At 34.1% G+C, this 26,868-nt stretch overlaps 1 protein-coding gene across 2 annotated transcripts; it reads left to right on the forward strand.

The window, feature by feature from the left end:
* The first annotated feature begins 1,532 nt into the window (after positions 1–1,532).
* Positions 1,533–26,515, forward strand: LOC7467656 (DNA-directed RNA polymerase III subunit 1). Of its 2 annotated transcripts, XM_052454452.1 has the most exons (27): positions 1,533–1,806; positions 1,888–2,017; positions 2,107–2,256; positions 2,523–2,697; positions 3,549–3,736; positions 3,836–3,945; positions 4,040–4,142; positions 5,461–5,673; positions 5,765–5,913; positions 5,993–6,134; positions 6,223–6,363; positions 6,579–6,767; positions 7,906–8,122; positions 10,490–10,583; positions 12,413–12,647; positions 12,923–13,114; positions 14,922–15,020; positions 16,341–16,544; positions 16,632–16,934; positions 19,080–19,227; positions 19,332–19,483; positions 19,809–19,958; positions 20,039–20,158; positions 20,275–20,372; positions 21,707–21,911; positions 22,046–22,248; positions 26,009–26,515. In XM_052454452.1, the coding sequence occupies exons 1-27, from the start codon at positions 1,736–1,738 to the stop codon at positions 26,058–26,060; spliced, it is 4,233 nt and encodes a 1,410-aa protein (XP_052310412.1). In that variant the 5' UTR covers positions 1,533–1,735; the 3' UTR covers positions 26,061–26,515. The 2 variants fall into 2 exon arrangements, with proteins under 2 accessions (XP_052310412.1, XP_052310413.1); XM_052454453.1 differs by lacking the exons at positions 1,533–1,806; positions 1,888–2,017; positions 2,107–2,256 and having other exon boundaries at positions 2,550–2,697; positions 3,542–3,736.
* The last annotated feature ends 353 nt before the right edge of the window (positions 26,516–26,868 follow it).

Consider the following 26,868-nt stretch of genomic DNA (forward strand, 5'->3'; position numbering starts at 1 on the left):
CCTACCCTCTTGGGTCCGAACTCGGACGGTCCCAACCCCCTTGGGTCCGGCCACGAACCCAACCCTCTTGGTCCGACGTCCTAACCCCATTCTCTTGAGTCCGCCTTATAAGCCAATTCTTTAGGATCTTATATTTTTTTTGATATTTTTATGGAAATAAAAGGTTGTCTCGTGGCAGCACGCGGGCATACCACCTCGTGATGATGATAACTTCTTTCCTCGTAGTATAAATCTTTTTAGTTTTGACATGTGATTTTTTTTTATGGGAAGATAATGTATTTGTATTTTCCAATAAAATTCTTTTAATTCATATAATATTTTTCCTTGAAGATTACCTTTTCTGTGTATGTACCAAGTTTTTGTTTTCTTTGGTAAAAGCACTAAATTTTTTTTCGATCACTAAACTAAATTTTAACTTATGATCGGAAAAAAAAATTGAATTGCCTAAAAGTTTAATAAATGTAAATCACATAAGAGTTGTATTCGAAGAGCACATGCAACATGCAAGCTAGGGAAGATGACCAAGTATGTATTCTGGGAGCATCCACTGGATACATCAAATTTAGTATATAGTTTAAGTGTTTTATTGGGTTTGGTTACTATAATGTCCATTTTGTAACACCACAGTGTCGAGTAGCCAACAGCTTTGACATGGCCACCCTTGCTTTTGTCTACTTATTCTAAAAAACTATGTTAATCTATGTTGGTTGAGCCGAATGAATATTTTAAACAAAACTATATTTTAAAATATTTTAAAAATATTTTTTATTTTATTTTTTTATATAAATCTAACAAATAAGGTTTAAATAATCTTTACTTCGGTGACCTAACACCACTTCTTAACATCAGATTTTTAATCCGTGGAATAGGGTAACGATTATAATTTAAAATATTTTTTTATTTAAAAATATATAAAGATGATATTTTTTATTTTTTAAAAATTATTTTTAAGATCAGTGCATTAAAATGATATAAAAATATGAAATAAATAATTTTTAGCAAAATTTGTGGGAACACAGCTTGCACTGCGTTCCCAAACAAACACTTTATTGAGAGTCCGGAAAAAGAAAGAGAACTCTTTCAGGCCTTAGTTTCAAAACTTTTGGTTTTTTAGTTGTTTGTTTTTGTGTTTTAAAAATATTTTTTTAAAAAATTAATATTTTTTATTCTTTTACTTAAAATTAATATTTTTTTAATAATTTAAGATTATTTTAATGTATTGATATCAAAAATAATTTTAAAAAAATAAAAAAATATATTATTTTAATATATTTTCTTTAAAAAATATATTATTTTAATATATATTTTTTAAAAAATTATTTTAAAAAAACAATATCTATCATATTTAAAATATAAAATTTGATAATACGAAATAAAACCTGGGTACCCGCTGGTGGACAGAAATCCCGGCCCGACCCCTCGCCATCCGTATTTTTATTTTGAGAAAAAAAAAAAAGCAAAGGTAATCATTATAAAAGAAAAGGAATCCTGGAGATAAATTCTCAAGCAGCACTGGCGTCTCTATGTTATTAACTTTTATGCTAGGTCTGGAGTTCGATACCGAGAGTAGGGTTTTTCTGTGTCTTTTTTTGTCCTTACCATCTCCAAAACCTCACTGACCGTAGCAGGAAAAACCCTAAAACCCTTGAGTTTTAGTTAGCTAAAACAATAAATAATCTATCTTGAGAAGCCCAGAAAACTCACTTGTGTGATAATTCTGTAAGGCTTGCAAGAGATGCAGCAAAGAGCTCAAGACATAATTTACACGAAGCAGCCTTACATCGAGGATGTCGGTCCACGGAGAATGTAAAGTGTTCCTCTAATTTTCTGCATTTTTTGTTGTTGCTGTTTTGATAATTAATAATCTGGTTGGTATAATACATACAGTAAAAGCATTCAATTCTCGACGATGTCTGGATCGGATATTCTGAAAGCCTCTGAATGCCAAGTCCATTTAGGCCAATACTATGACGCCAATAAAAAGGCAATCGTCGGTGGTCTGTTGGATACTCGCATGGTAATTTCATTCTTCTTCTTCTTCTTCTTCTTCTTCTTTTCATGTTATCAAAGAAGAAGAGGAAGGTGAATTTGTTCTTGTTTCATCAGGGAGCTCCAAATAAACATGGTACCTGTCAAACTTGTGGCGGATCCTTCACAGACTGTCCAGGACACTTTGGATACTTGAACCTTGTCTTGCCAGTTTATAATGTTGGGTATTTAAGTACTATTTTGGACATTCTCAAGTGTATTTGTAAGGTAATTGCACTCCACTGCTTTGTTCATCTTCATTTTTTCATCCCTTGATTTCTTCAGAGTGTCAGTGTCTCTCTCTATCCGGGGTAGGTTTATTGATTTATTTATGGATATATCTTCGGCAGCCATAGGTTATTTGAATGGTTAAGCCATATATCAAATGGGGTCACCAAATTCTAGCTTACATTGCTCATCTTGTTCTATCAGATGAGTTTACGATTGATTGTTGCTGCTTATATTGCTTTTGAATGCATAATGTTTCCATGTAGTCTTGTTCCCGTGTACTTGTTGATGAGAAATTACGCAAAAGTTATTTGAAAAGGATGAGAAATCCTCGGACCGAGCCTCTGAAGAAGAATGAACTTATGAAGGAGATTGTAAAGAAATGCAGTAGCATGGCAAGCAGTAAAGCAGTGAAGTGCTTGAGATGCGGATATATGAATGGTTTGCCTTCTGCTGTCTCTCATGTCTAATTATACTTGGATGACTGCATGCTTTTAACATGAATGCGAGGAAAGCTTGTTTTCAGCTACACTGGTAGCCATATAAGGTTGTTATATGAGCATTATAATGTGACATACACCCAGAGTCATTGGATCGGAAGATCCCATATATTAATCTGTAAAAGGTGATCAGATTAACTAAAAGAAAGGATATCACTTGATTCTGTTTGCCAGTAGTGTGTTTGGGCTGCGTATGAAATTGCTTTTCAGTGTGTTTGGGCTGCGTATGAAATTGCTTTTCAAAGTGCATGTCTTTATATAAAAAACATCTGAAAACACCCCCAAAAGCATCAATTTGATGCCTTTTCAGCCCAAACAGACTTTTGCAAAACATGCACCACATTACCAAGCACACTTAGTCATCAAAGTTTTGTTTATTCACATACCAGAATTAGTTGAGGATAATCAACCTTTCCTCATGATCAAAAAATACTCGTAGCTATATTAAATAGGGAATGCCTTTATCTAATTTGCAATGACATCATAAAATGAGGAGATTGGAGTGCACTTGCTTGTTCAACAAATTTATGAAGAAGACTGGAAAGATTCTTTATGATCCTTATTTTTTTCCCATTCTCAATTCACATCATATTTGTTTGCATTACAGAACAAGATGCAAGATTGAATATATTCTTGTTTGCTTGAGATCACATTTTTTCAGGAGGTAAACAACTCATAAAGTGAAATTATTCTCAAGCCATTTTCTAATGCGTCAAATGTGTTGCTTTGGGGTTTACAGCTTTCTGGAAATTCAGCCTATTAGTTATTAATTTGAATTTCTGTAGTTTCCAGGTATGGTAAAGAAGGCTGGGTCTGTCGTGGGCATCATTCATGATCGTTCAAAACTGATTGATGGATATTTGGAAGAATGTAAATCTGCAATTGGACACACAAGAGAGGCTAGGGCGCCTATTGGTCTGGCTACTTATATTCTCAACCCTGTCAGAGTGCTGTCTCTTTTTCAAAGGATGGTGGAAGAGGTATAGTTTACTACCACTGGGAAGTTTTGTGTAAATTCACTTGTTGCTCTTATTTGCCTTGGACTACTGTTAAATGCACTCAATTTTCTTGTATCACAGGATTGTGAATTGCTTTACTTACAAGGTAGACCTGAGAAGCTCATTATAACAACCATTGCTGTGCCACCTATATCTATCCGACCTTCTGTTTTTACAGAAGGCTCCCAGAGGTTTCCCCAATAATTATTTTCTTAGCATTCATTTTAAGTTGTTTGTGGCAGTGCTTCATCATAGAATTTAAATATTCTTCTGTTCCTATTTCAGCAATGAAAATGACATTACGGAGCGGTTGAAACAAATTATTCAATTCAATGCGAAACTTCGTCTTGAGTTACTGGAAGGAAGAAGGACTGGGATCAAATATCTGGTATCATAGAGGATCTTGAATTTGTTAGTGTAAACCCTTTAGATATAATTGGAAGTTGAATGCTGCGACATAGTGGTCATTATAAAAGTTTTCCTTGATGTGGGTGCAATTTACTTTATTGCACTTAAATGATCTTGTATCCACTTCCCACTGCATTTTGGATGTGTTGTTGAACTTTTGCTTGATTATTATTTGACACTTATAATTACCAGCCTCCACTCCTTTTTCCCTCACTTCCCTTTTATCCCATCAAGAAAGGGAAAAAACATACAGCCATTCTTCCAGTTCATCTGTTGGCCTCGTTTAGGGAGAACATCAGATCAGCAGAATTAAGGCTAGAAACAATTAGGAAAGAAGTTGGAACTGAGAATGGAATTTAGGGTTTAAGAAAACCTCTAGTTTCTGAAGTTCATTGATTAAAATAATAATACACTGGCTCTGAATCTGTTTACAGCTTATTTATACTAAGGTTACGATAAAAACTTTAATCGCAGCCAATATTAGACACAATTTTAGACATCCAAATATTTTAAAAATCACATGCTAGGGATATAGCTACTAACTAATAAAACAGAATTACTGATTAATAAAATAACTATAATAAAGCTTGTAATTTAGGAGACATGATGTGGGTTTTAGATATTTAGAAAGATTGCTTGCTTTATGTATGTTCAGCTGCCTGCACCTTGCTTTGTAACTTTTTTCTTTCCACTCCTAAAATCCCCCGATACTTTACCTTGATGCCAAAGTAACCTTTTCTAGAGCTACTTTAGGATCAGTACCCAAGCTTGCTTGGTTATGGTTAGGCTATCCAGAAAAGCCACAACAGTGAAGAGCATCACCTTTTCTTCTTTTTCTTTTTTTATTACTTTCTGACTCTGAGTCTTCAATGGCCAATTTAATTAATTGTTCCATATTTTGGAACTTCTAGATATTATTACGTTTCATGATTCTTCCCTGTTCATTTATTGACTCAGAATTATTTTCTAAACTATTCTACATCTGTTGAGCTCAAATAATGTATTGTTTTACATTGTATATCTTGCAAAAAGTGCCCTGTTTGGTGATACATACATTAATTATGGCTATTAAATATAGTGCAACCTTATCTATTTTTATTAATGTGAAAGCTAAAGAATTGATGATGTCTTGTCTCATCTATGGAGGGCAAAAAGATGAAAGTCAATTTTTCTCTTTTTGCAACCTTTTGATAATAGAAGAAAATGTTTTGTATGAGTATTATTTTTCTTCATTATCTTCACATCTGTCTACCACTATTTGTTATGATACTATTCTTATGTTGAAGATTTTTGTGTAGATTGGATGGGATGAACTTCAAGCTGTAGTTACACTATATATAAATAGTGATGTTCGCATACCATTGGATATGCAAGTAGGAAGGCCATTGAGTGGTTTTGTTCAGCGCCTCACAGGAAAGCAAGGTCGATTTCGGCAGAACTTAGCTGGGAAGCGTGTTGAGTTTACTGGAAGGACTGTTATATCACCAGACCCTAATCTTAAGATTACTGAGGTTGGGCATTATACTGAATTGAATGACTAACTGGCTATTTATTTTTGTCATTGACTTTCTATTCTATCCTTTTGATTCTCTTCTGGTCTAGGTAGCAATTCCGATCCATATGGCTCGGATCTTAACTTATCCTGAACGTGTTACTCATCACAATATTGAGAAGTTGAGGCAATGTGTCAATAATGGATCTTACAAATACCCCGGTGCAAGGATGGTCACATATCCAGATGGCTCATCAAAGTCTGTTCTCTTACTCTCGCCTTTTAATGGAAGACAGTCTTCTTTTGTTAATGATGTGAATACATACTTTATTCTGCAGGATGTTGACAGGTAATTACAGAAAACGCATTGCTGAGGAACTAAAATCTGGTTGCATAGTTCACCGTCATTTGGAAGATGGGGACGTGGTTCTCTTTAACAGACAACCAAGCTTGCATCGGATGTCTATCATGTGCCATAGGGTGATTACGATTAATTTCAGACATGCAAAATTGTTTTCTGTAATATTCTTGTGTTATTTCATGCAGCTTCTTTGCTTTGTCCTTGCAGGCAAGAATTATGCCTTGGAGAACATTGAGATTTAATGAATCTGTTTGCAACCCTTATAATGCTGATTTTGATGGTGATGAAATGAATATGCATGTCCCGCAAACAGAAGAGGCTCGGACAGAGGCCTTTTTGCTGATGGGGGTAAGTTGTTTTAGATAAATAGATCTCAATGCCATTTATAGTTGTGCCTGTGGAAACCTATCAAGTGATTATGGTTGAACTTTAAATTTTAATTTTCACATTTAATCTACATTAATGTGATAGCATTGAGGATCCCCGCACAACATGCTTGTTCCTTTTGCTTTTATTTTCAGAGATTGCATTTTGTTCTATGAGATTTTGTATGTGTTCCTCAGGTTCAAAACAATTTGTGTACACCGAAAAATGGAGAGATCTTGGTGGCCTCAACCCAAGATTTTTTAACATCTTCCTTTCTCATTACAAGGAAGGACACTTTTTATGACCGTGCAGCTTTCTCCCTTATGTGTTCTTACATGAATGATGGCATGGATCTTGTTGATTTGCCAACACCTTCAGTACTTAAGGTTAGACACAAATACTTGCCTACATATCTGTTGTAAACTACTTATTTAGTGTCAATCCCATGGCTGGCCAAAATGTAGGTTTCCCTCATCTTCATCTTCTGTTTCAATTTTGGGTTTTATGTTTAATAATTCTTTTGCAGCACTATGATGCGGAGTTGAGTGCCAAAGGCTGTTATTATAGTTTATGCTAGTTGTCAATCTTCACAACCTTCTAGGCTTGGGTCTGGAAAAAGGCTTCATGTTGGTAGAGTAGAGTTATGTAGAGTGATTTTTATGCTAAAACTTCACCATGAGGAACCAACATCCTAGTGCAAGAAGAATTCCACTCTTTTGTGATTATATGTTAATGTCATGGGTTATTGGTAACCGTGGTCTGTGGTGATCATGATATAAATATTTTGTCTATTTATATTTTTTCACGTACATTTTTGTGCATACTGTTGGACATATAAAATTAGTTTCAATATGAACTATTGATGAAAGTGTATATTTTGGCAAAATAATCAAATATTTAGTGCCTATATTTTGGCAAAATACACTGATCTAGGTAATGGATGTGGATGGTTAGTAAGGAACCCGATAGAGGAACTTTTTTTTCTCTCAGGATATTGAATTGACAGATGCACTAGATTTGCGAGACTGATGCATCCTTTGCATATTTTTTTTCTTTCTAAAGATTTGTTGGATTTGGATCTTATTAAAGATCAAATTTGATACCTCTAATTTCCAGTATCAGATCCATCAAATTTGGGCCAAATATGAATAGGGAATAGATTGGAACTTGCTTTGAACTCATTTACAACTCTATTCTAGCTTATCAATTTCAACTGATATCACTTTTCAGAATTGTGGTGCTAAGTCTTTGGTAGATGTGGTCCCAGTTTTGTAGTTTATGTTAAAGCACGCTCTAGTACAGCAGTTTGATTCAGAAGTAATGTTCAATTTCTTTTTGTATCTATTCTAGCCCGATTGGTTATGGTTTAGAAATTGGATCGAAAATTATATTTTATGGGTTTAAGTGTTGGAATTGGATGGATTAATTGGTTGTCCTTTTTTTTGTTTTGTTTTCTTGGTAGTCTACATTCTAGATTATCCTTTTGTTTCCACCTTTGAGACTAATGCAGCTATTGTTATGCAGCCAATAGAGCTTTGGACTGGGAAACAATTGTTTAGTGTTCTATTGCGGCCGCATGCTAATGTGAGAGTATATATAAATCTTATTCTTAAGGAGAAAAACTATTCAAGACCCAACAAGGAACACAAAAAAGAGCGAGAAACAATGTGTCCTAATGATGGTTATGTTTACTTCCGTAACAGCGAGTTAATTTCTGGACAACTTGGGAAGGCTACTCTAGGTGAGTTTTTTTTGGTACATTTTAGATGTTAAGCAAAGGTTCATGCTTTTAACTGATAGTCTTTGCACTTTTTATTATGTTTCCATGCAATTATGCTTTTCTCTTGTACCTGAGTTTCATACTGATGGCTGTTGAACTATTCTTTATTTTTTGAAAAATAAACCATTTGTCACTTGTACTAGGGTTTTATGTGCTTTTTTTAATCCTTTTTGGCATTTTATCCCATTCAAATAATAAAAACGGAAGGACAAATGGATCTGGTACTCTATCAAAAGAGACATTAGGAGTCATCTGCTGTGCAATCTCTGAGATGAGAAAAGAAATAAAGAAAGATGAGTTTGATGGATATTCTATTGTTATGAGTAAACTAAGTGAATAGATAGTTGTTATAAAATTAGTAGGTGTGGTTCATTTGTTTGTTTTTTCATTGAGTTCTGACATGTGCAAGGTGGCACTAGTTGGTCCTTGAAAGTAAAAACATTTCTGATATTTTAATAGAACATCTTGAAATATTGAGACAGTTTATCATCATCAATATTTTTTAGCAAGAACAAAGAACTAAAGAATCTCTAAATGGCTGCAATGGAGACACAGAATTTATTAACTGAGTTCTTTTAACTACATTACTTGACTTGCTTGTGAAGTGTATAATATAAGAAGTTGAAAAATCTTCAACAACAAAAAATTGTGCACAAAATTTGTGTATGCCAAAACAGTGTAGTCTAGGTAAAAACCATTCAAAGGTTAATAGACTGTTCCTGCAAAGATTCCCCTGCTCCTTTTTCCACAAAACCCAGAATATGGCTTAAGTTATAAAACTTTGTCTATCATCTTTGCCTGTTCAAAAACTTCATGTCTCCAAGCATTTACATTGACCAACTGAGATTTTTATAGTTCAATGAAAACCCTCAATACCAAAAAACACCAGCGTCTATAGTCTTCCAATTGAAAGCACATGTAGAAGTAAATAACTAATTGATTTTGTGGCTTCTTCGGAAAAAAAGCTACTCAACTACTTGGAAGATTTGTGTAAAGATACAACCTCCCAAGCTCAGGCTTCTTGCCAAAAGCTATATTTCTTGAGGCACGCCCATTTCCCTGTGTGGAAAGAAAAAACAGAGCAAAGGTAAAATAGAAGTTCAAACTATTTAGTGCTGTATCAATTGTCATTACAAACCAGGTCAACATACTTCTAACTTTCTAGGGAGTAAGATCATATTCTTAATAAGCCTCTTTTACATGTATTATGCTTACTTAGCACATGGCAAAGCTAGTCTAGTATGATGGAACCCTGGCAAACCTATGTGGTGGAACAAATGAATAGAACATGCCATGACATGGCGAAAGGTGAGCCTCAAAACAAGTTGGTGTAAAATTGGTCATAAGACCACGTATGTTTTTCTCAATTTGTTGTCTGTTCACTTGGGATTCTGACATGTACCTTGATATTTCCTTCTCACATTTGAGTCTCGATCACAGGAAGTGTACTCACACTTGAATGAACCTATTTTAGCAATTTGAGTTCTACAAGGACCACCTAGAGCTCTGTTTGATGATGGAAATAGGCACCATGTTGGAGTCTATTTTCTCACTTCACAACTTTTTCATGGGATAACTGTTGAAGTCATTGAAGTTCACATCAGCAAGACATGTGCTTGTTCGGCCATTAGCTTTGATACTTGTTGGAGAGATGAATATTAGGGAGTTTCCTTAGGTGATACTTTCCACAACCTTTTCATGCCAAAACAGAATCCATTTTTCCGATTAAAACCAACAAAAGTAGAATATTGCTCCTGTCCTTCTCAAATAGATTTGACAATGCTACAACCACAAGTATCCCTTTGTTCCTCTATTCCCTTTGTTAAAGTATGAATTGTTGACCAAATAACTGGAAAAGTGACTTATGATTCAGACAAAAACTGATTTGTTTATGAAATTTGTCAGTTAGGAGCTTTATTGTGGTTTAAGTAACACCGTGACTGAAACTTTGCTTATGTTGCTAATTTACCATCATTATTCAGTTCATTCATTGTGGCTCTATGGGTAAATGGCCAATGGATATACTTCTCCTGAATGCTGATTAGTGTAGAGTTGTTACTGGCAAAGCTAATGAATCATCTAGAAACCTTTACTAGTCTAGGCTTGACATGCTATTTCCACCTCAAATTCAAGTGGAACTTGCTTTTACTATGCAAGATGCTATTAGTATTATTTATGGGTTATCTTTGAATTTGTGCTTTCTTGTTCATGAAAATGATAAGCTATTTTTCTTGAGTTGTTTTAAAAAAATACATGTGATAGTGATGCTTTTATATTTGGTTATTTGCTTCTGGCATGCATGTTCTTATAATTGAGATGCTACTCCAGGTAATGGCAACAAGGATGGTCTCTATTCTATTCTTCTTAGAGACTACAATGCATATGCTGCTGCTACTTGCATGAATCGACTAGCTAAATTGAGGTAACTACTTGCAAGTTCTCTTATTAACAAGTTCTTTTTGCTTCATTTTGGTTGATGTGCTATGATATTTGATTTTTTTTTTTTGTTTAGCTGGATTCCTTATGCTTCATTTTAGTTGATGTGTATCTTTGTTTGGTCTTGAGGTATTTCTCATGTTCACACCTGAGAATCAGTATGCACTTGGTGCTGCCATATGGGCAAATTGAAAGTTTTTAACTTGCTATTTATTTCCTGACTGGAAATTTTGCTTCACTTGATATTTTAAATTGTTGTCCCATTGGTGTTCTAATGAACTTGTACTATTCTTAAGGTAATATAAACCTTTGATGTCAGACAGTTTCAAGAAATTTTCCAACTGAAAGTTATCTTGGACTACGGTTTGAAAAAAATATGAATATAAGAGTTTGGAATTTAAAAAGCTTCATTGGTTTTGATCTTTTACTAATTCGGCTTAACACCAAAGCATTATTGGAGAGACAAAGATATTAAGATTTGTGGAAACATGCAATGTCTTCGAAAATTGTTTTGGGTTGGAAAGGAAGTCTGGGATTATTAGAAACTGATTGATGCAGGACAAGTAAGATTTGAAGAGAAGAAGAGAAGCAAAAGAAAGAAGAGAAAGAAAAGCTAAGAAGAGGAGTTTCTAAAGAAGAGAAGAGAAATGTTGCGGAAGAAGACAAAAAAGTAGGAGAGAAATTAAAAGTCCTTTTAACTTTTTTAATCAATTCATCAAAATTGATCATAATGTCAAAAATTACATATACATAATAAGACCCTAAAACAACCAACTTTTGGGCTTTTAGCCCAATAAGATTGGAAAGTATTTTTGTCTTAGAATTGTGTTTTTCAGTTTGATGGATGCCTTATCGTCTTTTTTCCCCTACTCCTTTCATCTCTCTCTCTCTCTAAAATTTCTTCTCCCCATAAGAATAAGCACACTTTCAAGAAAGATGCATAACAATCTTTGAAACTTCTAGAAATGGTATTTTAGGATGGAGTAATCCTTTGAATTAACCATTAATCAAATGATATTTAGTATGTAGGTTACATTAATACAAGCATGTCTATTTAAAGAAACCTAATCCAGTTTTGAATTCTTGGTTGAATGTAGAATCACGAGATCATGTTGCAACTAGCTGCAAGATGTATTTCTATTGTTTTTAAAGCCATTTTCGATGTCCATCAGTATTGGACCTTTATGGTTTTACTATCAGCTGATGCCAATTCTTATTTTAACATTGATAATTTCTAATGACAATGCTTTTTTCTTTCAGCTGTTAATGTAAATAACTCTGTATTTAAAGTCCAGGAAGAAGTTGACTGTAAACCCTTTAGTTTGATATGTGCTTTGTTGATTTAGTATAGCGGCCATTTCATGAGGTTCACTATATCAAAATCACTCCTGGTTGTGACTGGAACTTGGTTATGGTGTTTTTAATTTTTAATATTGTTTAATTTGCTCCAGCTTCATTAGAATATGAAGTTAGAGCTCTTGCTACCGCTGGTCGATTCCTATGTAATGACTGCAATATTGATTTATCTCATCTTGGTTATTAGTGGCAGCTTGTATGATAAAAAAATGAACTTTTTTTTCCCACTATTTCTTCAGGCAATGCTATCTATGCTTGTTGTTTTCCCGCCTATTTTACATATGATTCCCTGTGGCTTTATAATTTGTGTTCAAAAGAAAAATGAAATTGTTGTCAGCAATATTTGCTTATTGTCTCATCTACTTTGCTGGTGTCTAATGCCATCTCAAATTTCTACGTGAGTAGTAATGGTATTAAGTTATCTGTTTGGCTAATTACATTGTATCTGCCTGAATGTAGTGCTCGCTGGATAGGAAATCATGGCTTCTCAATTGGGATTGATGATGTCCAACCAGGAAAAAAATTGATCGATGAGAAAGGGAAAACAATTTCAAATGGTTATCGACATTGCAATAAACTGATAGCTGATTACAATGGAGGAAGGCTTGCGCTTAAATCTGGTTGTGATGCAACTCAAACACTGGAAACTGAAATAACTGAGAGATTAAATAAGCTTCGAGAGGAAGCTGGGGATGTAAGGATCTGACATTAGGTTAAATTTAAGTATTTTTATGTGAATGAGTTCAATGCTCATTGGCAGGGTATTTTAATTGGTTGGATTACTTTAGTATTTACTCTAATATAGTATTGTTGAGTGAGGACAGGTTCTTGGCTTTGAAATGTAGTCAATGAAAGATTCTGCTGCTGTTTTGTTCTTAAAGTCAATTCTTTGATGTTGCAAGTCATTGCGTTAACCTTTTGTTGGTTGATGAAGTACTTTGCGTCACTAACTTGATTTTATCTAAATAGGTATGCATGAAAGAATTGCATTGGAGAAACAGTCCATTGATTATGTCACAGTGTGGATCCAAGGGTTCCCCTATCAATATTAGCCAGATGATTGCATGTGTTGGTCAGCAATCAGTTGGAGGTTCCCGTGCTCCTGATGGATTCATAGATCGAAGTCTCCCTCATTTCCCTAGGAAATCCAAGACCCCTGCTGTAAGTAGAGTATTTATTTGTCTTTTATTCTGGTTCGAAAACTTAATCTCACAGAGGCATAGTCACCATCTACCAAACATTATCGTACAATAATAGACTTGCTATTTGCAGTGATGAATACTATCCCTTACGTAGGATCTCTAAACTGTATAAAGTGAGCTATTGTTTGAAAATGGGAATTCATATGCTTTTATGATCTCATATATCTTCAGATGCCTGAAGTGTCTGGACATGAGTGTGGTAAAGCACATGTGCCGTAGACTACTTTGCTCAGAGTTGTCATTCTGCCTAAAATACTCATGTTGAGTGACATGGCAAAGGAATGGGAGTAAAATCTGAGTGACATGGCTATATTTTTTTGGATATACCAGTTTTGTGGAACAAAGTTCCTTATTGAGAGAGCTTTGTTTTTCTGTCTTCTTTATCTGTAACAGTAACAAAATAGTTGGCTTTGTCCAGAGCGGTTGAGTTCCCCCCCCCCCCCCCCCCTCTTGGTTATCCAAAGGGATCTTAGTTTGCCATGCTATTGCCATTACAGTGGGCGCTCACTGAATTTATGGTTGAATGTAAAAGCCTCCAGTTTTATTGGCTGGGTAACGTCATACTCATGCAAGACATGCTCAGGTATGCTCTTGAGATGCCCATAAATTTGTGGGCATTCAGTTGTGATTGTTACTAGGTCAACAACAACAAAGCCAACAAAGAAATAACTTGTTTTATTTTTTACTAGAAGATATGCATACTATTAGGTTCTTTCTTTGGGAAGAAGAACCCAGTTATTTCTATGAGCGATTTGTACTTGTAGCCAATATCTGATCTAATGTTTGACGATTCTGTATTGTTGTTTTGTGTCTGGGTTAAGCTGGATGTTGCAGTAGGTTGACAACCTATCTAAACATGTTTTGTAATGCCTACTAGCTTGGAATTTAGAATTAGATGGGTTGATTTGCTAAAAGCATGTGTACTTGTATTTTTATGACCATATGCCATCTGTGTTCTCAGAAAATCATCCAGGTTAATATTTTGTACCTAAAAAGGATCTTTCTTATTTGTATATGTTATGGAGTCAATGAATGGTATGATGTTGGCAGATTCAGCATTGTTGGTTTTGAGCCTGCATGGAGTTGGAGGGTTGCAGTAGGTTGAAAACTTGTCTAAATATGCTATGTTGTTTTCTTTTACATGTATTTTGAAGGAAAAAAGAACTATCCATGAAGCCAAGCCCTTCTAGCATGGAATTGAGATTTTTTTCTTTGAATTGAGGCAAGCATAACGAGTATACTTAATATTTTTATGCCCTTATTCCATCTGGATTTTCAGGAATTCCGTGTTTAATATTGCTATCTTTGAAAAAGATCTCTCTTTTTTATATAGTTTATTGTTAGGGAAGTTATATTCAGTTTTGTGATTTGTTTATTTATATGATAAGTAATTTGAATGAAATTATTGACTAGTAATTAAGATCGATGAAATGAGTAGAATTATTTACTCTGTAGTAGACTAGTAGCCCTTGAAAGAGTTTTCTGTCAACTCTATCAATGTCTCTGGTTGAAATTGGTTTGGAATTTTTTTTTTTTGAAATTTGTCAAATGGAAGTTCTTGTTAGTATCTCTATTTGTTATTGTTACTAACATATTTGAGTGTGTCGGACTTAGATCCCAAATCTCTAACTAGTAGCTTAAAGAAATGCTTCATCATTTGGCTCATAGCATAAACAATACATGAGAGTGTTTCTTTTCTTTTGTTTAATTCTTTTTTGGAAGCATGAACTTGTGAAGCAAATGGGGTATTGCAATCTTTTGTGCAGGCTAAAGGCTTTGTGGCTAATTCCTTTTATAGTGGTTTGTCGGCAACTGAGTTTTTCTTCCATACCATGGGTGGGAGAGAAGGTCTGGTGGATACTGCGGTATGGAAAATCCTTTTTTTTCTTTTATTAGCTATCAATTTAAGATTGAAATATGTTTAATATTTTATCTTATAGTTTCATTGCTTCTTTGTTATTAACCCCTCATAGTTAGTGGCTTATAGAAAGCTGATGTCATGCTCATATATTAATTCGAAACTCAATTTTGCTTTTTTAATATAAATTGCTGGTAAAAGTTAGGCTATTTTTTTTGCCTTGGAAAAAAAGAATGTTCATGCCTGATTAATGGAAGATCTTCCATAATATTTGTTACAAGAAAATTAGAGATTTAGTTAATTAGGAATCTATTTATGTTTTGTTACTATGAAAATATTCTATGTTTTATTACATTTTAGGGCCCCATTTTGGTTTTAGCTTTTATAGAAGTGCACATTTTTATTTTTATGTTAGCTGTTGAATGATTAGTGACAATAGCGTTCTCCTCTTCAATTGCTGCTGTTTAATTGGTATCAATATCAAAGACCAGCCTTGATCTATCCTAAACACCAATCTTCCCTTCAATCCACCATGGATAATCTTTTAAATCCTAAATCTCTATTTTCATAAAAGAAAATAAAAAAGTTGCTACCACATCACTAATGATGATACCGAGGCCAAATTTTTTTCTATTTTCACTAAAGTTAATTTGTCTTGATGCTTTCCCTAATATGAAAGCTTTCTTAGCACAAAAAAAGAACCATTATTTTGCTTGAAATCAGTGAGTCACAAAGTTAATATGAAAAAGTAGTAGCCAGTAAGCTTAAACTAGAAGTATAAATATCATTTGAGGTCCACCGCTAATCTTCTTTTCTTATTATTAATTTTTCTTACGTGCTTGACCTGAAGTGTAGTTTCTTAATGTTGTTCCTAGTTTTGTTCTTATTTCTTTTGATTTTTCCTTTTCGTTTTCATTCTTTTGTGATATGGTTTCTGGGGTCACCAAGTTAACTAGAATCAAAGTTTTGAGTAAAATTTACTTCCCTATGAAAAACTCTCTCTTGGTTATTTGACTACGAGTTTTGCTTTAATTTTCTTCCAAAAATATTCTTTTATGCTAAGTCATCAACTAATAATAATAATAATAATTACAAACTTTGTGAAAATGGCCCATCTCATATCAATGAGAAGTGTAAAATAAAAATTTATATGGTAGTTAATATGTCCCTGTAGTTTTGACCTGTTAATTTGGATCCTGATGCCCTACCAATTGCCATATGTCAATGGCCAATAGTATGGCAGGGTGAGTTGGGGGTTTGGGACTAGAGGAAGATGGGTTTATCTTGAGATTTGAAACATGTTTTTATGCAATTGTTTTCCCTTCAGGTGAAAACAGCTGACACTGGATACATGGCTCGTAGACTGAGCAAAGGACTGGAAGACTTGTGTGTTCAATATGATAACACAGTGCAAGATGCAGGTGGAGGTATAGTTCAATTTCTTTATGGAGATGATGGCTTGGATCCTGCTATAATGGAAGGAAAAGCAGGGGTTCCTTTGAATTTTGATAGATTGTTCATGAAAGTTAAGGTTTGTTGCCATGCTTATCTTATGTGAATTTCCCATGATTTCTGTGAAACTTGATAAGACTATATATTGATTAATTCCCACACACAGGCAACCTGTGGTGCTGAAGAAGATGAGTACCTTTCCCCTTCAGATATCTCAAACATTGTACAAAGTTTGCTACTAAAGCATAATGGGACTCTTGATGGAATTTGTTCTGAATCCTTCAGAAAAAGTCTTAGTTCTTTTCTTGGGGATCAAGCTAAGAGACTGGAATGCTTGATGAAATTGGTTGATGGTGTTGAGGTAGAGAATTTTGAGAATATAAAAAATGTTGAAGGGCTCACAGGAATTTCTAAGAATACAGAAAAGATTGCTCAGAAGGTCTCTGGTATTACTGAAAAGCAGTTGGAGGTAAGTATCACTTCACTACCATTCAAATGAACTGATTGATACCTGTGCCTTCATGGTTTAAATTTATATGCTATTTCCTTTGTGTCAATGGCTTCTTTTCTTTTGGTGTCATGATGTTATAGCACCATATGAGTCAGTAGAAGCTGAAGGGATATAAATTAATTTGTCGAGAGTGTTTTTGTTTTCTAATGCTTTATTAATTTTAGTTAATAGGGCTAAAAAATCAGGCAAATAAAAATTAATCAGCCTCCACCATCAGAAGTAAGGTAACGTGCTAGATGTGGGACCACTCTGGAATTGGGAGCTTGATGAACTTTCCCTGCTACAAATGTGTAGCTTTTTTATCTAAGAAATTTCTTAATTTAAACTAGATTTTCCTCCTCATTGTTGATAAAATAAGTGAAATGTTTAACATGTAAATGAATTATAAAGTTGAGAATTTCTGGTTGCTTAGTGGGCAAGTATAAAAGGTCATTTGTCAGATGCTGGTTGTGGGTGTTGAGAATAAAAAAAAAAAGGACAGGTGTGCTAGAAGATGCTCGCTGATTAGAAACATAAACTATTAGAGGAAACTGGTATTTCACATCTTTGGAAAACAAGTGGCTATGATTCTTTATGCCACTAAATAAGAAGTTGACGCACCGAAATTTGTGGTGCTGGTACTACCAGCAAGAGTTTTATATTCTCAGAATAAAAGGAGTATTCAGATTAAATTCAGTGGAAAAGAGTCATAGTAGATAAGCTTGTGTTGTGAATTGTGATGACGAGCTTGAAAATTTTGCAACTTTTCAAAAACAAATTCATTCATTAGCTACAAGGGTCTAGGATCTCACTTTATTCTCAAACCTGGTATAGTTCAATTGATTGGTACTCCTCTAGTCTCTTGTTTCATAGTAATCTTGTTCTCACAAGTCCTTCATTGACACAGCATTTCTTTACTTAGGCATCGGTATGTCTTCCTAGGTATTGTGAAAGACATCTTCTCTTAATCTTCTTCCTTTAACTCAATATGATTAGTAGCAAAAGAAACCATTTATAACAGGGAGTATGTCATGAACCAGAACATGTATGGCATTTGACAACGGAAAAAATTTCTTTTAAGGTCATGCTTTCTTTCTTGAGTTATCTGAAATTGAAGCAAACACTATCCTTAAAAAAAGGATGTTTGACAATGCCTTGTGCAAATTAAATGTACTTACCATATTTTTACTGTTCCCTGAAAGAATGAGTAATAAGGGTGTCAAATTGGCTGACCCATACTCTATGTGGATTCCTTAGAGGTAGGTATCAAATGGATGTTGTCACTGCTAAAACAGCCTCTGGAAGTTCATTTGGATGCTCCAATAAGTGTATTGATCAGCATATAAAGCATATATTTTTCAATTTGAGAAAGAATGTAAATGGAATTGAAGTGGTACTTGATGAGATCTGTGATTCTTTCTAATGTGACAACAATAGCACCATGAACGTGCAGTAAAATGCAAAAACAGGAATGTCACAAAAGATTCCAGAACAGTGTCCAGCCCCAAAAGCTGGCATACTAAATTAAACACTTCTGCTAGTTCACGGGCATTGTGAACAACAGGACAAAATGTATAGAAATTATTTCTTAATCTTAATGTTCTTGGCAGATTACCAGTAGATTGGACATATTTTGTAGCTCATCAGCTTCAGTTCAATGGGTAATAGGATTGAGAAGTAATGATTCTAGGTTTAGATTTTAGCAATAAAAAAACTTATCATGTGTGTTTTATTTTTTATGGAAGCTTAAGAGCAGCAGAGCTAGAAAGAAACAGTGGGAGAAATGAATGCAGAACTAGATGGACTTTTTTGCTTCTCTCATTCAGTTTCATATCGTAGAAAGTTGGTTAAGCCCATTTATAAATTGATCAAACGTTTGATTAATATCTATACATGAAAAACACTAGTTTTCTAGAAGTGGAATACTCTACAGTGAGTTAATCAATCCTTTTGTTATTCAATGAAATGGCTTGATTTAGAAATGTTAGTTTTTTCTATACAATTTGCTTACAAGGATTTTTTTACCATGTATTGTATATCCAATACTAGAACAGGTCTTTATTGTTTCCCTTATAATTTGTAGTGAACTGTCTTTAATGAGTGTTGATGTAAAATAAATTTTAGGTTTTTCTGAAAACCTGCCTTGATCGTTATGTCTGGAAAAGAATTGAACCTGGAACTGCAATTGGAGCAATTGGAGCTCAAAGTATCGGAGAACCAGGAACGCAAATGACATTAAAGACCTTTCACTTTGCTGGAGTTGCAAGCATGAGTATCCTTACTAATTTCACATTTTTTTAATGGCGATTGACACTTTATCTTGTAAGGACTTTGGCTATCGTTATGTCTTAAGTTGATTTCTAAGCATTATTTTAGATATAACACAGGGAGTTCCTCGTATTAAAGAAATAATAAATGGTGCCAAAAGGATCAGCACACCTATCATTACAGTAGAACTTGAGCATAATAGTAATGTAAATGCTGCTCGAATCATAAAGGGCCGCATCCAGAAAACTGTTCTAGGCCAGGTATGCAATCAATTCATTGTTGAAACTTAATAACTACCTTCTTGTTGGGTTTGAATATTTGATATAATTTTCACAAGTCTCTGATTAGTTGTTGTAGGTGCAATCATTGGTGATTTCAGCTTGTACTTTCTTTTGGCTTCATTAATTACACCTTCATTCATCCATTTTTTACCGAACCCAGAACCCTTTTGCACAATTGCTCTCTGCTCAACTCAGCAAAATTCTTATAAATATATTCATTGTTTATCAGCTCTTCAGATTTCTAATTAAGCTTGTCATCCAGTTTCTATTAAGTTCAATTTTGTTTCCTGATCTTGTTTTGCAGGTCGCGAAAAGTATAAAAATTGTAATGACTTCAAGATCAGCATCAGTAAAGGTTACACTTGACATGAAAACAATTCGTGAGGCACAGTTATCCTTGGATGCTAACATTGTGAGAGAATTGATTTTAGAAACTCCAAAGATTAAGCGGAAGCTGCAGGTGAGAACTTTTCACATGGTAGTGTTTAGCATTTGCGAAGTTATAAATGTTAATCATCCCATGGCAATGTTAACCTGCAGCGTATTAATGTTTTAGAAGATGGAAAGTTGGAAGTTTTTCCAGGTGGTGACAGAAACAAACTTCATTTTGAACTCCATTCTCTTAAAAATATGCTTCCAGCAGTTGTAGTAAAGGTGAGATTTATAGAATTGTTGGATATTACTTATCTAGAGAATTCTGCATTTTCTTTTCACGTGGTCATAATTTTTAGGAGTAGATGTGTAATTACCATGTTGTCTTTGGATGGCAGGGCATAAAAACAGTTGAACGTGTTGTTATTGCCCAGAAGAAGCTTGATGATGCAGAGAATGATCAAGGTGGCCCGAAATACAACATGTTTGTAGAAGGGTGAGTTTGCTGTAACTACTTTGTCTTTTTTCCAATCATTTACTTAAGCTGTAACATATTTTTTTATGGTAAAATCCTTTTGTGCCACTTTATCTTAATGCCATCAAATACAACATGCCCTTATAAGGGTTTAAAATATGTTTCAACTATTTAGATTGGGGTTATTAGTGCTTCCAACCTAAAAGTCTAAGCTATTCAGGAGAGACTCACACATGCCTTAACTAAGATGGTATTTATCGAAGTTACATTTTGAGGATCATTTTATGCACCATTAACATGTTGCAGTCATACTTCTGCTTGTACTTTATATTTTTGTATGTATCTTAATAGTTCTGTGATGAGAAAGAAAGTGCTGCCTCGAATTGCATCATGTGAATTCAAGTAACCCATGAGTGGGACTTCAGGAAATACAAAGAATGATTTTGGAAAAAAACGATGCTGATGTGGAAAATGTAGAAATCCTTTTCCGCTGGGGTTCCTTGAATTAACAATGAGACTTTCAATCTTACTAGGTGAATCACTCAAAATGGACTATCCACTCTCTTTAAAAAAAAAATGTAGAAAATAATAATCCCACTCCTATTTATTTTCTTAAACAAAACAGGAAAGAAGAAAATCCTCTCAAGTCTTCATTCTGCTCATCTCATTGACTCCTTATCTTTATTGCACCATTTAGATTGTCATTTGACTTTAGGAGTTCAGACAACACATTATGTCAACCTTATTTTAGTTGTTGTCTATGAGTAGCACTAATTTATGCATGGAAGTTGTAAGAACTGAAGTGCAACTGTGAAGCATACTTTGTAATAGGCTACATGCCCTAGATGGAAACATCCCGAGTTTCCAATCTCGTTAGCCTAAACAAGTGTGGTGGGTCCCTGTGGAACTGCATCAATTTCCTCCTAACCACTATTATCTTAAACTCCATTTGCAATATATCTTTATAATGGCTGGCTATTAAAGAACTCAAAAAATCATTTGAATATATCCATGATCGAGGAATCACAAACAAAATTAAAAAATGGTTGATCATAGTTGAGACTCTTCATCTTGCTTCGCGGTATTTAGCAACTCATATTATTGATTGTGAAAATGCAAGTTCCTGGATATTTACAAGTGATTAGTCCAAAAGACAGAAAATTTTTAATCCATGTGATGGCAGTGAGCAAGAAAGTAGAATGTTTTATGGTATGCTGCATGACATTCTGATCATGATCTATGAATTGATTGTTCTTGAATCAATCATGACTCTAACATGCTGCATAAATATATTTGACAGATTGTTAGAAGCTTTCCATTCATAAGGTTTGATAATGTTTTGTGAATCTGTTTAGCATGGGTCTTCAAGCTGTTATGGGGACTGAGGGTGTTGATGGTCGGAAAACAAAAAGTAATCATATCATTGAAGTCCAGGAAACTCTTGGAATTGAGGCTGCCAGAAAGTGCATCATTGATGAGATAAAAGGGACCATGGAAAGTCATGGAATGAGCATAGACATTCGTCATATGATGCTTTTAGCAGATGTGATGACTTCCAGGGTAAGTGATTTGTTAAAATTTTGTTATCTTTAATTTTTAATTGAACCAGAAGTGGTTCCAACAGATTTGGATTCTGTTTTACTTTTCTGAATATTCATTTTATGGGGAACAAAATGTGAATGATGTTATAACAGGGTGTTGTTCTTGGAATCACAAGATTTGGTATTCAAAAGATGGACAAAAGTGTGTTGATGTTGGCTTCATTTGAAAAAACATCAGATCACCTCTTTAATGCTTCTGTAAAAGGAAAGGATGATAAAATTGAGGGAGTAAGTGAATGCATCATAATGGGCATCCCAGTTGCAATAGGCACCGGTGTACTCAAAATTCAGCAAAGGTAAGAATACAATATATAATTTAATATTGTTGAATACCATGTTTTTGTGCTACTGATGTTCTAGCCATGAATTTGCAGTTATTTATGTTATGTGCAAAGCTGATCGTTTGTATGTTATGTGCTTTGCTTATTGTTTCTATAAATTAATACTGCTTATTTGTATAATGGAATTGAGGAAAATTGTCATTCTATGAGCTCCAAAGTGATGGTTTACTGAGACGTAACTTTTTTTTAAATTGCTATTTTAGGAAGAAATATAGAGTTCAATTTTTCTTATTGAATCAGGACTATCAAGTAGGTTTCTCCTATTTCTATTAGATTTTGCTAGGTTTTAGTTTTCCTGTTTCTATTTGGTTTGGTGTCTAAAAATCTCACCATACCTAGGAGGAATTAGCTCTGTGGTCCTTATAATTTAGGGGTTGTCTCCACTATGTCCTTACATTGTAATTGCAGTCAATGTATCCTTGATTATGTACATAATTCCCAACAGATCCTTTGTTAAAAAATTTCAAAAGCTAACAGATTTTGGTATGTCACTTTATGCGACCAATAAATAACTAATTTATGACTGAACTAACCTTTCTAATTTGTGTCCAAATCAAAATAGAAAATAAGCCAAAAAATCACCAAGAGAAAACTTACCCTCCCAACCATCACCTCCGTTCAAATCCTCAAGAACAAAATCCCCTTCATCACTACCTCCCACTTCACCACAATTGAAATTCTCAAAAACCAGATCTGTACCTCTCCCTCCACTGTCACTAACTGCCATGAAAACCCACCATAATCCGTGGCCAAAAATACTGGCACCCACAACCTAGTCCTGCGATTCCACCACACCTGTTAACAAATTTCAAACCATCATATATGCAAACACCGTTTGACTCACCTCAACATCCCAAATCCACCAGAGTCTCGACTAGTGATGAAATAGCATCCTCAACCATTGATGCATTTTTTTCTGCTACTTCACTTTAGATGTTGCAAAGAACAAGACCCAAATGGCTTGGATCTGGAGGAGTACTTGGCAAGTACTCGTTAAATTGGTGAATTTTAATGTCTCTAACAAGATCCAAATGAGTGGTGTGATTAATGTTGAATATTTAGCTATTTAATGGTCAATTTCCATCTCTTTGCTACCTCGTTCTCCAAATCTTTTCTTTTTCTTTTTCTTTTTCTTTTTGTCTTTTTTAAATTATTGAATAACTATCTGATTTATTTATTGTTACTTAATCACAACTGTGTAATGGAAGGAATTGGTAAGTGTTTCGAGAGTTTAAACTTTGAATTGGTTTATTATAAAGTGAGTACACATGAGTGTGTTTTAGTAAGTTCGAGAAAATTAAAACCATTTGTGAATGTTGACAAATGAAAGATTATTTTTTGATTGACTAGCCATAGTAGTTTTGTCATAAATTAGCTATTCAGGGTCACATGCAAGTTGCATGTCAAAAAGGATCTATATGAGATTATATCTATATTCAAGGGCAAATTAGCTGTGTTTAGGCATGTTAGGGGATATTGGAGAGAACCCCTAAAATGTAAGGATATGTAAAGCTCCCCCGTGCCTAGACATTCAAGTTATGTTATGACTATGAATTATCAAATCAATCGAGTTTCAGAGAATTGATTCTCTTGATTTCTGTTCTTGTTGGTGGTTCTACATAAGACTCACAAAAGCTTTGATAACTCGTGTACTAATGGTGCTTGGTGAGTTTTATCAGTGGAATTGGTGTATTTTCTTTTACATTTAGGGTAATGATGGATCTAAAATTGGAGATTTATGCTCCTATTTCCCCCAACATGGTCTTGTGGTTTCACTTTTCCGTGTGCATTACTGTTAGTCTGGTTCCTTTATATTATTTTTCAGCACCCAGCACATCAGATTTTTACTGGAAGTTACTACTTAATGGTGAAAACTCCAGCACTCCTATAGTACTGGAATTTTCTGTATATTCCCACACCAAAAAATGCCATATGTCCATTTCACCACTAGATGAAACAGCATGTAATCTCCAATTTCTCCTCTTGTAATAGACTCTCTGCCCTCCCTCTAAAGCCAGAACTCCATAATCACTATCATACTCCAAATCAGAGAAGTTGACAGTCATAAACTAAAGTATAAATTGCTTGGGAATTGACCCAGGGTTAGTAGAAATGCGGATTTATAAAACTTGAAACACGAAGTGATCTTTCTCTAATTTATCAAAGCTTAAATCTGTTTTTATAAAAGAAAGTCATCCACTAAATATAAATCTATTTTCCAACAAATTAATTGTGGATGTAACAATCATCAAAATTGGTGTAAAAAGGTACTTTTATCCTTGCATCCCATAACCATCATTTCTAAAATGAATACTATAGAAGAATCAGGATGTGCGACAGGTGACCAAAGGGATCTCTGAACTACACCATCAATGGTTACTTCTTTCTTGTGTGGTTAAGTAATTGATTATAAAGGCTGCTAACAAGACCATGAATTTGGTAATGGAGATGTAGGAAATTTTGAAGTTTGCTCTAAGTAGAGGTGGGGGGTTGTGAGGGAGGCTGAAAACTTATAGATGATAGATAACGGGGTGTGATATAATGTTAACAGAGGTTCACTTTTTAATTATCTGATTTGGCAAAATGGACTTGGCATATTTTGGTATGGGGATGCACTGAAAACTCAGTACTACGGAAGTACTGAGTTTTATCCCTACTTGTTGGTTCATTGGTTAGGAATCTAATTTTAACATTTAAATGAGCAAATAATTTAGTGTTATCACTGAACATACCGAGGATTTATACCTTCAGCTGCCTTTACTACCTGAATATATATATATATATATATATATATATATATATATATATATATATGAACACTTCATCACCTGTCTATTTCTGATAAATCTTACACAAAGGTCTTACATTTTACATCTATAATCATAATATTCAAGATACGCTATCTTGTCATTGTACCTGGAAAATATAAATGAATACTTCATCACCTGTATATTTCTGATAAAGCTTGCATGGAAATGTCTTGTTTTCTTATATATATGATCAAAATATAAGACATGTTAGATTGTTTATTGCTTTGTTTTGTTTACCTTTTTTTAGTTGTGCTACAGCTTGAGTCAATATGCACAAGGAAACAGCATTGTTACCCAAGCATTGTTGAGATATCTGTTTATGCCCCAGTAAACAAATGAAATTGATCAGTAAAATTGAGAAAGCTTATCAACGTTTTTTTTTCTTTTGTCATCTTTCTTTATGCTTTACTGCATTAGAGATCTATAGTGTGGCATTGTTTTGATGGACTAGGTTCCTTTAGTAGTTTCTGAAGTGTGTTTGGTTTGAGGGTTTTGGAGGCAACAGAAAGGAAAAGTAGGGTTGAAAACCTTTATTGTCGTAAGGATGCTTTATAAGTTTCCATCCATGATGCAAGTATTGCTTGTGTTAATAAGGGTGTATACTAAAATTTCAAAACTAAAAGAGCTGTTTGTGAAATCCGAATGACCTATCATCTTAGAGGAGATTTCAGCGGTTTAGCTGTTAAAATAATGAAGAGGGGAACTCGGAAAACTGCCTCCTTCTTTGGAGCTTCGTGAATGCCGATCTGCATGCTTTAAATTCAGTTTTCATTTATTTTTGGAGATTAAATTTGCTCGTAGGCTAGTGCTTACACAGTTTCCTAGTTGGGGGATTTTCTTAAGCTTATATGTGCCAAATGCAGCAAATCACTTCAGTCTTACATATTTTTGTTTTCTCTATGCAGAGTTGATCCACTTCCGATGTTGGATTATGGATTAGATCCTATCATCTCTTGAAAGTCATCAACATGTTTATGGAGTTATATATGCTTGCAAATTTTCCAGTAGACTTGGTGCACATGCCTCACTGTCACTTCTTGAAGGTTAGAGATGTGCATGGAAACTTCACTGTGAATTGTTGGCTCACTTTTGTTTTAAACCGCAGGATGAACTTCTAAAAGATGGTATTGAAACCAAACATCCTCGACCCCTCTACCATCTTTTGTTGGATTCTTAACATGTATATATACATACAAACACATTTATTTTCTGTTCAGTTTGGTTTTTACTTGAAAAAAATAACCAAACTGAATTAAAAAAAAAAAATTCAAGATCAAAACCAAATCAAAACCAGTTTAAACTGATAATTTTCGGTTCGGTTTGATTTGGTTCCTTGATGTGAAAACCAGAAAAACATGATTCTCTTTTTGGGTTTAAACGCCATTAATTAATGTAAAAAACATGTTCTAATTGCCTTGGTTTTTTTTTTTTTTTTTTTGTGACCTTTGATGTGCTTTTAAAAAACTTTTAATTGATGTAGAAACCCTATTGCCAATTTTTTTCTTGTCTTTTTTATTTTTTTTTAATCTTTGAGCTTGACTTTTTAAATTTTTTTTTGGATGAGCTATTCATCATATCAATTTATCATGCTTTTTATAGTTTAGTCACATGCACAAATACAATGATGCAAACAATAACCATCAAAGAAATTATAGGTTTTTTATGGAAAAAACACATTGATTCATCAAACCAATTTAGTGTAATTGTATGTCAAAAGCCAAGAAAAGTAGATGAAGGGATGGTATTTAATTGGTAAAACAAAGCA

This window comes from Populus trichocarpa, chromosome 1, assembly GCF_000002775.5.
Source record: "Populus trichocarpa isolate Nisqually-1 chromosome 1, P.trichocarpa_v4.1, whole genome shotgun sequence".
Lineage (NCBI taxonomy): Eukaryota > Viridiplantae > Streptophyta > Magnoliopsida > Malpighiales > Salicaceae > Populus > Populus trichocarpa.